Here is a 16,348-nt window from a genome sequence, read left to right as displayed (position 1 = left end):
TCCATGATGGCAAACACCAAGTCAACTGCCTCCCCAGTGGTGTCTGTGTGTGTCCTGCTTGAAGAGGATGCTTCTTCAATGTCGGCAGAGATGTAAATTACAGCTTCTCTTGGGGGAACGTCACTTAGTGGTTCATGCTCTCCTAGGGGTCATCTTGGCACAAAGTTCATTAAGAATATTTCATGACCTCCTTCACTCAAACATGCTAAGTATGAAGAACACATTTCAAAGAATTTGATATTATTTAAAAAAAAATGTTTAAGAGCAAGCCAATTGAGTTTGTTAGAGAAATAGCTGATCTGGGTTTGGGCATGAACTCTACAAAAACCTGGGACAATTTTATTAAACTAGAAAGCAAAAAATCCATCAGACTAGGAGGGACATAAGATGGACATAGGAGCCAAGTCTAAGAGTCTCCTATTGGCCAAAGATGGGACAATTTGAATACCAAAAGAATAAGGACTGTCATGGTTTGAAACAAATAAAATATATAAAAACCTGTAAGTTCAGAATATTATTTAAAACTGGTTAGCTTTGGAATGTCGTATGGCATCAGTTCATTTTTCTGAAAATTAGTAAATAGGGAGAAATTTATCTTGCTTGCCCTGTGCTAATTGCATTTCAAGTTAACCAAAGAATTTGAAGAAAAATTTTCTCCATAGACAATTTCCAACTAATAAGTGCATAAGAAATGATAAAATTTTAAAACCATAATTTTGTCACACCAAATGAAATAATGGGTTGAGGTAGCACTCATGAATGACTATTAAAACCATGGAACTTTTTAGTGGATAATCAGCCTGATAATACCAGAACTTCTGATCAATCTATCAATTTATCACTAAAAATGGGACAATCAGTCACGATGTGTCTCCTGATGTGATATGATGCACATCCCACCCCCTGTGCATGTTCAGTACCATCTAGAAAGCATTCTTTGCCAAAAAAAAAAAAAAAGAAGTGAACCTAAATGTAATGAAACCTCTAGAACTAAATATCACTTTAAGTGACATCAGGAGGGTGAAATCAGCCATGTGGGACATTTTATAAAACAAACACCCTGATTTCTTTAACAAATAAATATCAAATTAAAAACTGAGTGGGAGCAAACTTCTATATATTGATATATCTGATATGTCAACCAAATTTAAGATGTGAGCATTGTTTCAGTTTGATTTAAATGAACTACAAAAGCCATTTTTAGATAACCAGGGAAAAATTAACAAGAAAAGGTGAGTTGATCTTAATAAATTATTATGAATTTCGTTAGATGTGATCATGATATTGTGTTAAAAAAAGTTCTTGTTTGTTTGAAGTAGGTATTAAAATAGTTGCAGATGAAATGACATAATGTTTGGGATTTGCTTTAAAATACTACAGAAAAATGAAAGCATGTTTGTGTGGGTGTTGGTGTGTGCGGTGAATGGGTGTAACAAGATTGACAAAAGTTGGTAAGTGTTGAAGCTGGTTCATTGTTCTCTCTGCTTTTGTATTTGTTTGAAAATAATTGGGATTAAAATTAGAAGTTGAGTTTTGTTTTTGAAGTGTTTTAGTATAAAATATGACAAATGTGCAAAAAGCCTATGAACCATTTAAAGAAAAGCATTGAAATATATTCTTATGTATCCACGACTCAGGGCAAAACATGAAATATTACCACTTCTATTAGTCCACTGTGGTCCCTCCCTGAATATCTCACTCTTCTCCCTCAGAAATACCCACCATTCTGAATTTTCTGATATCTATTTATTGTTCTTTATATAATTTTTGTTTTACTATTCATACACCATTCTTACATAATATACTATTTAGTTTATTTTCTGTTTCAGAATTTGACACAAATGGAATGATGCTTTACGTTGACTCGCTTCTTCAACATCAATTTTTTTTTTTAAGATTTTATTTATTTATTTGACAGACAGAGATCTCAAGTAGGCAGAGAGGCAGACAGAGAGAGAGAGAGGAAGGGAAGCAGGCTCTCCGCTGAGCAGCCCCCGCCCCAATGCAGGGCTCTATCCCAGGACCCTGGGATCATGACCTGAGCTGAATACAGAGGCTTTAACCCATTGAGCCACCCAGGTGCCCCTCAACATCAATTTTTCAAAGATATGTGTTGATGCTTTTAATTATAGTTTATTCATTTTCACTGCTACAAAGTGTTCCATTGTGTGCATGTACCATAACCTCTTTATCCATTCAATGGTTGATAGACATTTTAATTTTTAGTATATTGTGAACATTTCAGTATATTTCTCTTGGTGCATTTATAAATACTTTCTTTGGGGTATGTACCTACATGTAAAATTACTGTGTCATAGTATACATGCAAATGATGTTGGGCAATGCCAAACTGTTTTCTAAAGTGGTGGTTATACCAATTCACGCTTTCTTTGGAAACCAGTTTTCAAGATTTCCCCCTCTTCCACGTCTTCACCTAACACTTAATATTTTCGGTCTTATTTTTTGTCAATCTGGTAAGTGTGAAATGGTGTTTTATTATTATTTTAACCTGCATTTCTTTGTTATCAATAAGGGTGGACATCTTTTCACAAGTTATAGGAACATTTGAGCTTCTTCCTCTGTGAAATATGCATTGGACTTTTGCTCATGTTCTGAAAAGCTGTTTCTCTTTTTCTTATTGACTCCAAGGAGTACTTTGTATATTCTGTATATTAACTTTTTATAGTTTTATGGATTAGATATAACTATTTTGTGGCTTGCTCTTTCACCTAATAGAATCCTTTGATGAACAAGTGTTTTCATTTTTCATATAGTCAAATTGATCAATCTTGCACTCTTGGTCACCTTATTAAAGGAATTTCTCCCTACCTCAAGATATAAAGATATTTCCCTACGTTATCTTCTTCTTCTTTTTTTTTTTTTAGATTATTTATTTATTTATTTGACACAGAGAGAGAGATATCTCAATTAAGCAGAGAGTCAGGTAGAGGGGGAGGGGGAAGCAGGCTCCCCGTTGAGCAGAGAGCCCCGATGTGGGGCTCAGGGCTCTAGCCCAGGACCCTGAGATCATGACCTGAGCCAAAGGCAGAGGTTTAGCCCACTGAGCCACCCAGGTGCCCCCCTACCTTATCTTCTAACACCTTTATCATTTTGTTTTCTAATTTAGGTCTTTAATTCACTTTAATTCACTTTTGTTTCCCTTTTGTGAGGCAGGGCTCCAATTTCAAATTTCAATTTTCATTTTTTCCAACCGACCGAGAATCATTTATGGAAAACTTCATTCTTTCTCCACTCCTTTGCAATACCAATTCAGTCATAAATCAAGTGTCTACATAATTGTGTGTGTGCTTCTGGGCTCTTTAACACAGGCTGGATTTTCATCATCCAGAAAAAAGTAGAGCAGTCTAAGTTTGGTAATTTCCCTTATCACCTCAAGCCTTTCAAACACAGGTTCCTAAAACACAAGTTAGTTCATGTCAGTTCTCTGCTCAAAAAACATGAAAGGGTCCTGCTTTGAAACAATGTAAGGAACTTTAAAGCTCCCCTCACTAGACAGTGAAGCATGCTGAACTTCAGATTTACATCAACCTCAACAATGCCCACCATATAGCAGAAGCTCAGTAAATATGAGTTTCTGCATAAGATTTTACATAGGCTAACTGTTAATTTTTTTTTTTTAAGAGAACATGATTTGTCTCCTGGCATATCCAAAATGTTCTCATATGAACTTATTTATTTTGTTTTGTTAAAATGTATAACCTTAAAATTTGTCTAAATCATATAAGATTATAAGAGCCTCACATCACTGTCTCTTTGTCTTAAAGTATCTTATTAACCTGCTTTGAATTAGAAATGTAACCGTATAAAAATATAACTGCTTAACAAAATCAGGCATTTGATTTTAGTCTGATTTACCTTTTGTGCTCTTAGGAAAACAGACTCTTTGAAAACCAAAATGACAAAACAATAATCAAGGTCTATTTAATAACAAGTGAATTTTTTATTACATTTTATTAGATGTGCAAGAACTTCAATTTGGAGGTGATTTCTTACTTATTCTGTTGTACATTTTGGTATTATCTCTTTTGGAGCTAGAATATAAAAGTCTTCTACAGGCAGCTTCAGGGACCAATTAAGTCCATTAAATTATATCCAGTTACGTAGTGAAATGGACCACGGCTGTCTGGGGCTGTCTAGAACTGTGACAATTAGGAAATGGAGAGAGGCAGAAAGAGAGATTGATTTTATATGTCACTGAAGCACACTGCAACAATATGCCAGCCTGACTTTCAAAATGGCCTTAAAATATTCTAAACTCAGGGAGTTTCCTTGCTCCTGAGTGGGAGTTGACAGACTGTCTGGCAGCATTAGAAAGAGGCAGGGAAAAGCTGATGTCTATATTGTGTCCTCTAATAATAACATTCTGCCTCTTTGCGACATCTCCCCTTAGAAGGATCCCTCTGTTTGTTGTGAGGCGTGAGTGTGTGTGTGTGTGTGTGTGTGTGTGTGTGTGTGTTTCAGAGAGCCTGCCTCCCCTTGCGTAGGGGGCAAGATTTCACCTCTCACATCTGGGAAACCCAAACCGAAGGACACTAACCTCCCAAGGTCACCTAGAAAATTAGTGTTGTGGCCTGGGGGTGGGGGGAACAGAACCCAAGTGTCCCGACTCCAGTTTTGTGGTTGGGCACTAAATCATTTTCGATCTCTTGTTTAAAAAAAAAAAAAAAAAAGATCATTGGGCGGGGGAAGTGAGAAATTGATCAAATTTTCTCCACTTTCCCCTTACTTCCCCTCCCCCTTACGAAGAAAAAAAAAAAAACTCAGGAAAGACAACGAGGTGTTCGTCCGCTTTGCAGTTCTTAAGCTGGATCCCCCAAGTCACCCCCAGCCCCCCAGCCCCCACCCCCGACACAAAGCGATCCCAGGGTTTCCGCCCGTCCAACCGCGAGCCCTGGAGGTGAGGAGTGGTTAAAACTCAGCCCTCACCTCCAGCGGGTCCCGGGCTCCGCGGCGCCCAAGCCCCGCCCCGCGCGCCCTTCCCCCCACCGCCTCGGCGCGCCAGCCCCTCTCCCCTCTCCCAATCGGGCGCACCCACCCCAGATGCCGCCTGGCACCAAGCGTAGCCGCCGCCGGCGCCGCAGCAGCACTTTCCACTTGCACTGATCTCCTCCGAGCCCCGCTCTGCCTGCTCGCCGGAGCGGAGCGCGGTCCGCGCGCCTGCCCTTGTCAGCCTCGCAGCAGTAGGGCTCCAGGAGGCAACTCCTTGGGAGCGCCCTGTCCGGGGTGCCCTCTGCGCTCTGCAGTGTCTTTCTCTCGCCTGGGAGGAGGAGGAGAAGAAAGAGGAGGAGGACGACGACGACGACGTCTGGTCCGGGCTGGGAGGTGGAGCAGCGGCAGCCGCCGCCGCCGCCGCCGCCGCCGCCGGAAAGGGAGAGGCAGGAGAGATCGAGACTTGGAAACCCCAAAGTGCCCGCGACCCTGCACGGCAGGCTCCCGGCAGGCTCCCTTCCAGCTTCATGGGCAAAGTGTGGAAACAGCAGATGTACCCTCAGTACGCCACCTACTACTACCCCCAGTATCTTCAAGCGAAGGTAAAGGGGAGTCGAGGGGCGGGGGGCGCCAGGGGCGTGCGCGGGTCTGGCCCGGACAGGGGCGCGCGCGGCCAGCCCCCGCCACCCCCGGCGGAGTTGATGGAGGGTTGCTAACTATAGCGCTGGCCTGGGTGGCGCGGGGAGGCGCGCGGGGCGGCGGCTGCCCGGGGAGCGGAGTGCGGGGATCGGGTTACAGAAAGCCGTGGGGGGAGAGACTAGACAGGAAAGAGCCGCCGGCCCCTTCCTGGCCGGGAGGCGGGGAGGGTCGCTGGGCCGAGCGGCGCCCCTCGCCGAGCGTTGGCGGTTCGGCCGCGGACGCTTGGGGCCCCGCGGCAGGACCCGCGGGCGGCGCGGCTTTTCGACCGCTTCTCCTGGGCCTCGCCCCGCGAGCCCTAACTCCTGCCTTCCCTCGGAGTGGTGCGCGGCCTCCCGCCCCCCAGGGACGCCCCTCTACCTCCCGCGCGCGCGATGACTGGGGTTGTTGGTGGGGGGGACGGAACATTTTCTTCCCCGCCTCCAGCCTTGCGCGCCCGCCCCTCGCCTTGATCTTTGTGCGGTGTGGCACTTCACCTGGTTACTGATTTCTACTTTTACGCCGGTGTTTTGGGTGGAAAAGTGGCCAAAGTTCACTCACCCTTCATTGATGTCCTTTTTAATCTTCCCGGTAGCTTTTGCAAAGGAGGGACAATGGGCAGATTTCAGTGCAGAGAAAGAAGTGACTTTAGAAGAATACTACCCTGTATTTTGACCCCAGATCCATTTCCAGTGGTGCTTCTCGAAACTGGCCTTGGCATACTCTTAGGTAACACAGCCGGTGACATGTAGCCTTACAAACTGCAACTGACTTTCTAGGGACCCTGGGTACCTTGTTAGTGGGCCTACCTTATTTTTACAGAAAGATCTGAGGTATTCCGAATGCATTAAACACACACACACACGCACATATATGTATATAAAATGTATTGGGCCCACGAAGACTGAGGGTCTCACTGCTTTGGAAGCTTCGTTCATAATCTGGGAGGGTTGGAGTTGGATGTACCAGCTTTCTTCAGTGATTTGCATCTTCTATCTCTACTCCGGGTGCCCTTCTAGATCACAAAAGAATCAAGTAGGGATGCAGCGCCTGAACTTACTTCCGTAGGCTGTAATCATGTCCTCCTTGCTGGCAGAGGACACTGCTGGCCTGGTGCAAAGGATCTATGATTCAATCTTGATAAGCTTTCCTTTCTTACAGTGTGTGTGGTCCATGTGATGTACTTACAGCATAGCTCTGTATTTGCTCACGTAAAAAAGGACACTTGTCAGCACCCAGACCAGAAATTTTCTAGCAATCAAGGGCCTCCTTTTCACCGTAGTTCTCTTCTTTGGGTGGCCAGAAAGCAGCACCATGATACAAGTGAGGATACCCAGTATTCACTTCTGTGTGGTCCCCACATACTGTTTCCAGGGACCCAAGGTAGGTGCTGATTTTTTTGTGAGCTACATTGTAAATACAGGTTGTTCAAAGAAATTTTGAGGTATAATCAATGCATTACCTTTTAGATATCATACATGTTTAATGTACTTGTTTAAATTATGCAGCATTGTGTGCCTAAAGGACAGCTTATTCAACACTTAACTGTATGAATAATAAATACGTACACTCAGGTGAAGAAGAAAAAGGGCCATGTTTCTACAGGCACATTCACCTTAGTAATTTTTATGTACCATTAGTAAGTTAGAAACCAAGTACGTAGCATTTAATATAGCTAATGCAATGCCATTTGGCTCTTTTTGCCCCGTAAATAATTGAAGAGAGAGACAAACGGTGAGAGCCTGCTCCAGTAATTAGGGTCGGAGCCCAGAAAGCTTTAGGGCCCATTTTCTGAAAGTGTGCTTCCTGCATAAAGCATTTAATATTGATTTGTGTTACAGTAAATGACATTCTCAAAACATATCTTGCTGTTTCTACTATGAAATCTGAAATCCTATTACTCTTGAATTTCTTTGTTTCAGGAGAAAGACACACACACTGACTTGACCTATATAACATGGTATTCAGGTTCGACAATTAAACCTAAATTCCCTATTGTAAAGAATCTTCATTATCTCAGAAAGGGGCATCTCCTAAAATGTAAAGTGACTAGATGTAGATTTTAGGTAAGCATAGTTTGAAACACCTAGCTCTGTTTTATCTCCCTGACATATTTGTTGCTAACAGGATAGTGTGAGTCATTTTTTAAAAAAGAGAGAATTTGTTTGATTTGTAGTTAGTTTTTAGAAACAAGTGTTACCTAATCTACCTCAAGAGTTAATGGTCTCACTTAGAAACTGGTGTCTGTGGTGATGATCCTTGCCTTGGTGCTGTGTCTTTTAAACTTCCTGATACATAGGATAGAAAACATCAGTCTGTTTAAAGTACAGTGATGTGTTTGCTAGTCAGAGTTGTTTTGAAACTTCTGTTTGGAAGCTATATCAAAAACTGAGGAATGGTGTGGTTGTTTACAAAGTGATACCTGACTGAAACCTGTAATGGAGAGATGGATATGATGGTTTTGAATCAAGAAAGAATGCCTGAATTGGATTTCTTTTCATCAGAAGGAATACACACCAATTAAAATGGCACTTGAAATGAGTTTTGTTACCATAGCTTACAAAACTAACTTCTGTCAAGTAATTCTTCTTGAGTTAATCATCCAATCAGAGTCTGTTTTGGAAATTTTATTTAGTACTTTTCCCCCATTAAAAACATGTTAGTTGCTTCTACACTTACTAACAACACCAAAAATCTATGGAGTCCGGGTACAGTGTATGACTGTATCAGTATGTTTTGGACTTTGACAGAAAGAGAAAAGCATTAGAAAAATAGTACAGCCGCATTAAACATAAAGTCAATCTGAGGATGCTGTGGAAGGGCAGGACATGAGGGAAAGTAAAGGAGATTGTGAAATTGTCATCGTATCTTAGTGTAGAGTGACACAGACTGCAAGTAACCCGATTTTACATGCTTGTTGGGTGTTTTGTGTTCCTCTGTCAGGGTGGTCTTATCACAGCAGGCTCCCTTTATCACCTGACACGTTCATTCTAAGAGGGAGTTTGATGTAGCTTCGTAAATATAAGCACATACTATTCTAAAGGGTTTTCTGATTATAAATGACCTGTGCTGTATTATGCAAAATTAAATTTGGTATCCACTTTTCAGTGACACAGAAAAAAAAAAATCTGATAATTTAACCTAAAGAGCTGTATGTGCATATTTTCAAACATTGGCTGTATCAATTTCACTTAGTATAACGGCACCCCTTATGGTCTGTTTATTTCAAAGATACTACAATATACATTACTGCCAATGCATATGTGCAAATACAGATGGGAATTGAAATACTTACTCTATTTCTTTTGAAGAAAGGAAGTACAAAATGTTCTTTACATGTTTAGCTAATATTTTGTACTAACTGATGCAATTTGACACATTTGTGATCTTTCTTCATAGTTATCAAAAGATATTTCTATAAAATATACCATATTCAAAGCCTGCTGTAAAAATTTTTATGCATAAGCAGTATTTATGAAATGTTCTAAACCAAAAGTTTCTTTTAAAGCTATTTTTGTATAAGTGTATACTAAAGAACGAATTTGAACCTAAGTTTCAAAATGTGAAAAATAATGAGTGGTATAATTTGGGATTGTATTGATGAAGGCTACTAGAACAAAGTAGTTTTTCTGAATTGAATTTTTGTGTGCATTAACATTTTGTGGAATTCCTTAACTTTTACCTTAGTGACCATAGGGATATTGTGTCCATCAGTTTCTGTAGGAATTAGAGGTTATGATTTGGTACATAGAGCTACTGAGTGTATTAAGATGGTCGGGTTATACAGAGACATGACTTTGAGACTTAGGGTAGAGTGACTGCATTTATACAGTGAATAAAGTTTGCTTAAATATATCAAAACAGCCATGCAATATTTTACACCTTGAATGTACCTTGGTTCCTCAGTGAGTGGGTTCGCGTGGCTATCTAGAAGTGGTATTGGAAGACTCAAGGTCATTGGATGGTTAAAATGAAGATTCATTATAATGCAATATTGTAGCATTCTTCCCTTCAACTAGCTCTTTCTTTCGGATTTCCTATAGCATCTATTACATTTTTATATGTTGGAAGCTAAATCTTGAGCTACTAGAAAAAAGTAGGAAAAGATAAGTGAAGAGAAGTAGGAGAATTTTCAATCATTTAGTACTAGTATAACTAGATAGACCTATGTGATTGGCAATCTTGGTTTTAAATTTAAGTTCCAATATAGGCAATTTCCATGTAATACAGTTTCAGGGGAAAAAAAAAAACTTTACTGATATATTGCTCAGACTTTGTATTTTGGTTAATGGTTTATTGGAACTTGAAAATTACCCCAGCTTATTTAATGAGTACCGAAATTTTAAGTTATGGGTCCTAGTTAAAGACAAAGGGGTCTTTCTTCCTTTTCTTTTTATTAAAAAGAGGGTTTTCAGAAAATAAAATATTTTCCCCATGTCTACTTAACCAATAAAAATCACCTGAGGGACACATAGAATGGAAGAATAGGTGCTTATTAAAATCATATGGACACTTAAATATTGTTCACTCTTTTTGAGGATGAGGAATTTTTTGTCTAGTTTGTTTTTTATTGGATGCTCAGTTCACTAACATTTATTCTTCCCAAGCATGGTCTCCTATCCCACTGTGTATCTCTCTGCAAGGGATATCAACACTTCCCTGGTTTCTTGTCTGATCCACAGAATAGTAGGTGCTAAATAAATGCTTGTTAGTGACTATTATTATTCAGAATAAGTACATGCAAAATCTTTTTAGGCCAGGGGAAAAAATTGTAGACCAAAATTGATGATCCAGTTTAATTTTCTATGGAAATCTTACTATAATTTGATTGGTGTTTTGATTTATTTTGCCCCTATTGTGACAACTTTAAGCTGTTTTATGAATTGAACAAGATCCCTAAGAGGAATCACATATTAATGCGTCAGTGCGTAATTTACAAAAAGTACCTTTTTGTATACTCTTCATGAAAGCATATGGTGCCAGAAAAAAAATCTCATAGTATTACAGTGAGGGGGGAACCGTTACACATGATGAACCGGTGACTCAGCCTGGTCCTTGCTTCCTGTCAGTGGCCCCCACCAACAGAATTCAAACTTTTTCCTGCTCAGTTTTCAAGAAAATGGCTTTTTTAAAAAAAATGTATTTCGATGAAAATATTTATTCATTTGATGGATAACAACTAAAATATAAACTAGCACTGAGGGGCACCTGTGTGGCTCAGTTGGTTGAGCATCTGCCTTTGCCTCAGGTCCTGATCCCGGGGTTCTGGGATCGAGCCCCGCATCGGGCTCCCTGCTCGGTGGAAAGCCCGTTTCTCCCACTCCCCCTGCTTGTGTTCCCTTTCTCGCTGTGTCTCTGTCAAACAAATAAATAAAACCTTTAAAAAAAAAATTTAAACTAGCACTGAGGTGTTCAAAATTAGTTATCTCTCAATTACTGGCTGTTGCATAACCCTAAAGATGACATTTGTTGGCATTAGAGGAATAAGCAGAACCATATCAAGTTGCTCTTACGTGGAAGTACTGTATTCAATGTGCCATAGCTTTAGTCAAGAAAATGTAGTAATGATACGTGAGTGATTTAAATGCAGTGCCATATATTTGGTGTAAAATCAAACCATATATATTCAAAATTGAATATTGGATGTGGAGATTTTATGTAGAATTATTTTAAATGTTGTGGTTTCTCTGTTCTGTTATTTTAAAGATAAATAGTAAGACCTGATGGAAACTGTCCATGCCTCAGGAGAGGCAGCACTTGGATGCTACAGACTTAACAGTGGGAGCTTGGCCAAATGATGATACACAGCAAAAGGTCTCCTTAGAATCAGGTGTGTGAAACATACATGCAAATTTGAGCACACACAAACAAATTTGGTAATAGAAACTAAACATTTCTTTCTTTTTTTAAAAAAATATTTATTTGAGAGAGAGAGAGAGCACAGGAACGAGCACAGGAGTGGGGGGGGCAGGCAGAGGGTGAGGAAGAGAGAGAGGAGACTCCTTGCTGAGTGCGGAGTGCAGAGCTGGAGTCTGGAGCCTGATGTGGGGCTCGATCTGAGGATCTTGAGATCGTGACTTGAGCTGAAATCAAGAGTCAGGGGTTTAACCGACTGAGCTACCGAGGCACCCCTAAACATTTCTTTCTTTTTTTTTTTTTTTAAGATTTTATTTATTTATTTGACAGACAGAGATCACAGGTAGGCAGAGAGAGAGAGGAAGGGGAGCAGGCTCTCCACTGAGCAGGGGGCTCGATCCCAGAACCCTGGGATCATGACCTGAGCTGAAGGCAGAGGCTTTAACCCCCTGAGCCACCCAAGTGCCCTGCCCCTAAACATTTCTTAATAGCAAGGGAAATGTAAAAGGGGTGGTGATTGCTAAGCCGAAAATAAACTGAATATTTATCTCCCTTAGCTGAATTCCTTGCTTTCTCTTAATGATTTTTTTACCCTTAACTTAATTATATGACTATTTTAATTTTTCAAATAAGCACTGGAAAGAAGTGTGTCAAAGATGGTGAAAGAGAGAGAGAGACAAAAAGGGGAGGGGAAAGAATCAACGCTTAGACCTCCTGGGAAAGAAAACATGCAGAACTGAACACTGTCCTTCTCCATACGTTGCTTTTAGCTAATTCTTAAATGGATACCTTTGTCATTTTAGAGGAGGGAGAACAGTTTTCTAGATGACAAATATGAAATCCTAAAAATCCTACAAGTGAGATCAGATGCTAATAGGAACAGTTAACTTGTTTTTAACTCTGGTACCGTAAACATGATGTCTGGTGGATGATTTCAACGTTGGCTGTAACATCTGTATTCTGTGTTCTAGAATTAGGTTAAGTTTTAAGCTTGTTGAAAAATTGCTGAGGTTCATGAAAGTTCAGGAAGGACTGAAATACTAACGAATTGGTTGTATTTCCTGAGTGATCCCAGAGCACCGTTCTTTGCACTTGAAATTGGAAAAGGTTATGGAGTGTGTATCTGGTCCTTGCTCTCCAGCATCTCACCAGCTACCAGGAAAGACAAAATAGACGCCATACAAGACATAAGTGAAGAAAAATATTTACAAAAGCATACACCCAGGAAGACAGCACACCAGGGGTCTGAGTGACAAAGAAATCACGAAAATCGGCATCGGTGGGGTTAAAAACTCTGCCATGTGTTTTGTGAGAAAAAGTAAAGGGCAAATAAAGGCCACAGTAAACCTGGGAATTTGAGAAAGAAATTGGGGCTTTAGATTAATTAGTGAAAATTTCTTGAATTTATAATCAGCATTGTTTTGTATTTTTTGCCCCTTTTAATCCTCTTAGGAGTACTTAGACTTTTACAGAATAACACTTTTTTGTTTTGGTACTGAAGCTTAATTCCTTCACGTCATAGTTTCGTATTCAATTACCTTGTTTTACATTATTATTTTTCAAGTTTTATGCTTATTAATGTGCTACTAAGCCAACCTATTCAGGTTGTGACAGGCTGAGAATATAATGCTTAACTAATGACATAATGGTTATACAGAATTTTACTCTTACTGTTTTAAACCATTTGAAATGATGTTTATTTCTTCTAATTTATTAGGCTTGCTCAGGGCAAAGGGAGGAAACGTCTAGAGTTTTGTTATGCTGCTAATTACATCATCATGTGCTTGCCATCTACGTGTTGATCATGTGTCCGGTGCGACCTGCTATTTCTTCAGATAGCAGATTTTTTATTATTCATGATCTTTCATAGATATAACTATTTATTCTTTTCATTTGGTCATTCTCTAGCTCTATTTCAGAAAAAAGCTTTCTTCGTCTCTGCAAATGAAACTGAGTCCTTCAAGAATCACATTGTCCTCTGTTTGCCTCATGGGGGGACGGGGAACCCACCCTTTTGGCTGCTTATTGAACAGCAGGTGCTACCGGGCTTCATCCCAGATGAGGAGTGATTTCAGGGAAAGGTTTTGTGCAGCAAAACTCAATCGTTTCATAGATATCACGAGTCATTTTTACTGATCTTGTAGGAAAACTGCATCATTTTCCGAGCTCTGCAAGTGTGTGGCCCCATTTTAGGTGATAACTAGTTTTGTTTTTGTTTTTTTTTTAATCAGTTGAAAAATTTACTATTTAAAATGGGCAGAATTGGATGGATACGTCATGAAATACTGCTCTTAAGTTTCTTCTCGGGTTGGTGGCGGGGGTGGATAAAAGTTGCCAAAAATGAATTTCAGATTTTAAACTTGTATTTTGATTACACTTGAGTTCCTCAACTAACACTCTACTATTTCCCCTATTTAACACTTTTTAAACACGGTGATTTTGAGAGTTGCAATTGGCAGTGTATTTGTACTGGAGAATTTCTCAGCCCTTCCCTGCCTATAGAGTAACAATAGCAGCTTATACTTTTTTTTTTTTTTTTTTTTAAAGATATATTTATTTATTTAAGAGAGCAAGAGAGAGAACACACGAGAGCCAGCGTTTCCACATGCCCATGCTGGAGGGTGGGGAGTGGCAAAGGGAGAGGAAGAGAAGCATACTCCTGGTTGAGCGATCCTGAGGTGGGGCTTGATCTCAGGATCTTGAGCTGAAATCAAGAGTCAGTCACTTAACCAACTGAGCTACCCAGATGCCCCAGCAATAACAGCTTATAAAATAAAGACTCAGTTAAAATATTTGGTTGTAGGCAAAAGTAAATTATATTAGAAATTTGTACTATCATCAACTTTATCTTTGTCTTCTCAATAGCTTTTAGATTTGTCACTAAACGGGCTTTTGACCAATACAAACAGTAGTTTTAAAAAAAAAGTGCTCGTTTTAATTTTCAGGTCACTAACTGATTTGTTCCCAGAACCTTCTTTGCCTCCTTCAAAGTGCAACTTTGATTAATTTCATTGTTTTAAAGATGGAAGCCTTAAGAAAAAAAAAGTTCCTAATCGTAACCTCTTCTTAGGTTTCATTCCACCTGATTATTTGCACACTTTTATTTAAACAACCCTAAAAGAGTGTCTACCAGAAAATTTTTCTCTTTAAAGATTTTATTCATTTATTTGAAAAGAGATAGAGAGGGAGCACAAGTAGGCAGGAGAGGAAGAAGCAAGCTCCCCACTGAGCAGGGAGCCCAATGTGGGGCTCTATCCCAGGACTCTGGGATCATGACCTGAGCTGAAGACCCCTGCTTAACCAACTGAGCCACCCAGGCGCCCCTACCAGAAAATACTCTACAGCAAAAGTTCTATAGCTGGCAGGTGATATTTTTCGAGAGGTCTATGTGATTTGTTCAGTGGTTGGGAATAACTTAACTTACAAGTGAATTGTTTTCAAGTTTGTTCTCAAAAGTTCACTCATCAGTTCTCTAGAACTTGAAACTCATCTAATATATTTCATACATAAATTGTTATTCTTAAAAATTTTTATTTATTTACTTATTTATTTGACAGAGAGAGAGAGTTTGAGAGGAACACAGCAGGGGGAGGGGGGAGGGAGAAGCAGGCTCCCTGCTGAGCAGGCAGCCTGATGCTGTGCTGGGCTGGATCCCAGGATCCTGGCACCCTGACCTGAGCAGAAGGCAGAGGCTTTACTGACTGAGCCACCCAGGCGCCCCCGTAAGTTATTAATCTTAATGATAGGGTTCCCAGCCGACCTTTAAGAGCCTGTAAAAGTAGCCCATTTTAGAATTCATAGATAGTTGTTCCATGCTAATCACATCGTAGCACAGAGCACTGTGCTGGGCAATGTTTGGGTGAGGGGAAGGTGTGAGTATCAGAGTTGGAATTCCAGGTTCCAGGAACCCATCTTTGCCCCCGTCAGGGAAATGGGTAGGTTTTCCTAACTCACCTGAGAGGCAGTCCTTCAGCAGGGCTTTATAAGCTTCTAGGACTGGGGACTGGGTTTCCAGAAGAGTTGGGAGGTATGGCTGGTGATGTCCAGTGACGCCCTGGGAGCCCTCCTCATTCCTCACTCCCTAGGAGACTAGCTTCCTGCTCACCTGTTTTCCTGTAATGGCCCCCCAGCTCCAGCCAATAATTTCACTTTAAAAAATGCTGTCCAAAGCTTTCTAGTAGTGCTTTTCATCCCTTGTTCATCACTGGCTCGGTTATTAGAGCATTCCAGCTTTCCTTGCTCTTGTTGAACATCAAATCAAGCAAATAGATTCTAAGGCTGGAAATAACAATGAAACAAAACTACAAAGAACAAACTGTCCAGTTCCAGCACTTCTCTTATTTTCATCTAGTCCTGGTCCAACAGTGGCTCATAACTCCTAGGGGAACTCCAGACCTTAGGAATCTGATGGCGGCACCTTCCCCTTCACCTCAAACTTTTACCAAGGCAGCCTGTGGAGCACATGTTAAGATGTTAAGAATTCTACCCTGAGAGGAAGTCAAAACAGAACCAGTCGGTGCTTAAGAGAAGGAGGCAGACCGTGGACCCTGTATTTTGTTTCTGGATTGTGGCTTGACTCGAGTGGAGAGCTAGACAAAACCCAAGGGTGTGCAAAATGAAAATGGGTGAGGATAAAGTGCGTGGGTTTGGGCAATCTCAGAGTGTGTTCCCACTCTCTTCTCCTTTTCTCCTTCTCCCTCCTTCTTTTCCCTTCTCCCAGACTCCTGCCCCCATTTTTTCTTCCTGCACTATAAGAGCCATGTCGCTCTGGACTGACTGCTGACCAGCTACAGGTGTGTGTGCTGTGCTAGTGGTCCGTCAGCTGGGGTGACTGTTGCCTATAAGCTCTTCCCCCTGCAGTCAGCCC

At 40.6% G+C, this 16,348-nt stretch overlaps 1 protein-coding gene across 5 annotated transcripts in view; it reads left to right on the top strand.

The window, feature by feature from the left end:
• The first annotated feature begins 4,994 nt into the window (after positions 1-4,994).
• RBMS1 (RNA binding motif single stranded interacting protein 1) overlaps positions 4,995-16,348 on the top strand; it is a 216,270-nt gene continuing 204,916 nt past the window's right edge. Inside the window, exon 1 of one of the 5 annotated variants that reach the window (XM_032355716.1) lies at positions 4,995-5,552. In XM_032355716.1, the coding sequence (XP_032211607.1) occupies positions 5,478-5,552 (75 nt within the window). In that variant the 5' untranslated portion in view covers positions 4,995-5,477. The remainder of the gene's footprint in view (positions 5,553-16,348) is intronic. The other 4 variants (XM_032355715.1, XM_032355718.1, XM_032355721.1 and 1 more) reach the window with 4 other exon arrangements.

The sequence above is a fragment of the Mustela erminea genome, chromosome 8 (assembly GCF_009829155.1).
Source record: "Mustela erminea isolate mMusErm1 chromosome 8, mMusErm1.Pri, whole genome shotgun sequence".
In the NCBI taxonomy this organism is placed as follows: Eukaryota; Metazoa; Chordata; class Mammalia; order Carnivora; family Mustelidae; genus Mustela; species Mustela erminea.
Note: the sequence above shows the minus strand (reverse complement) of the source record. Positions and strands in the feature narration are given on the sequence as shown.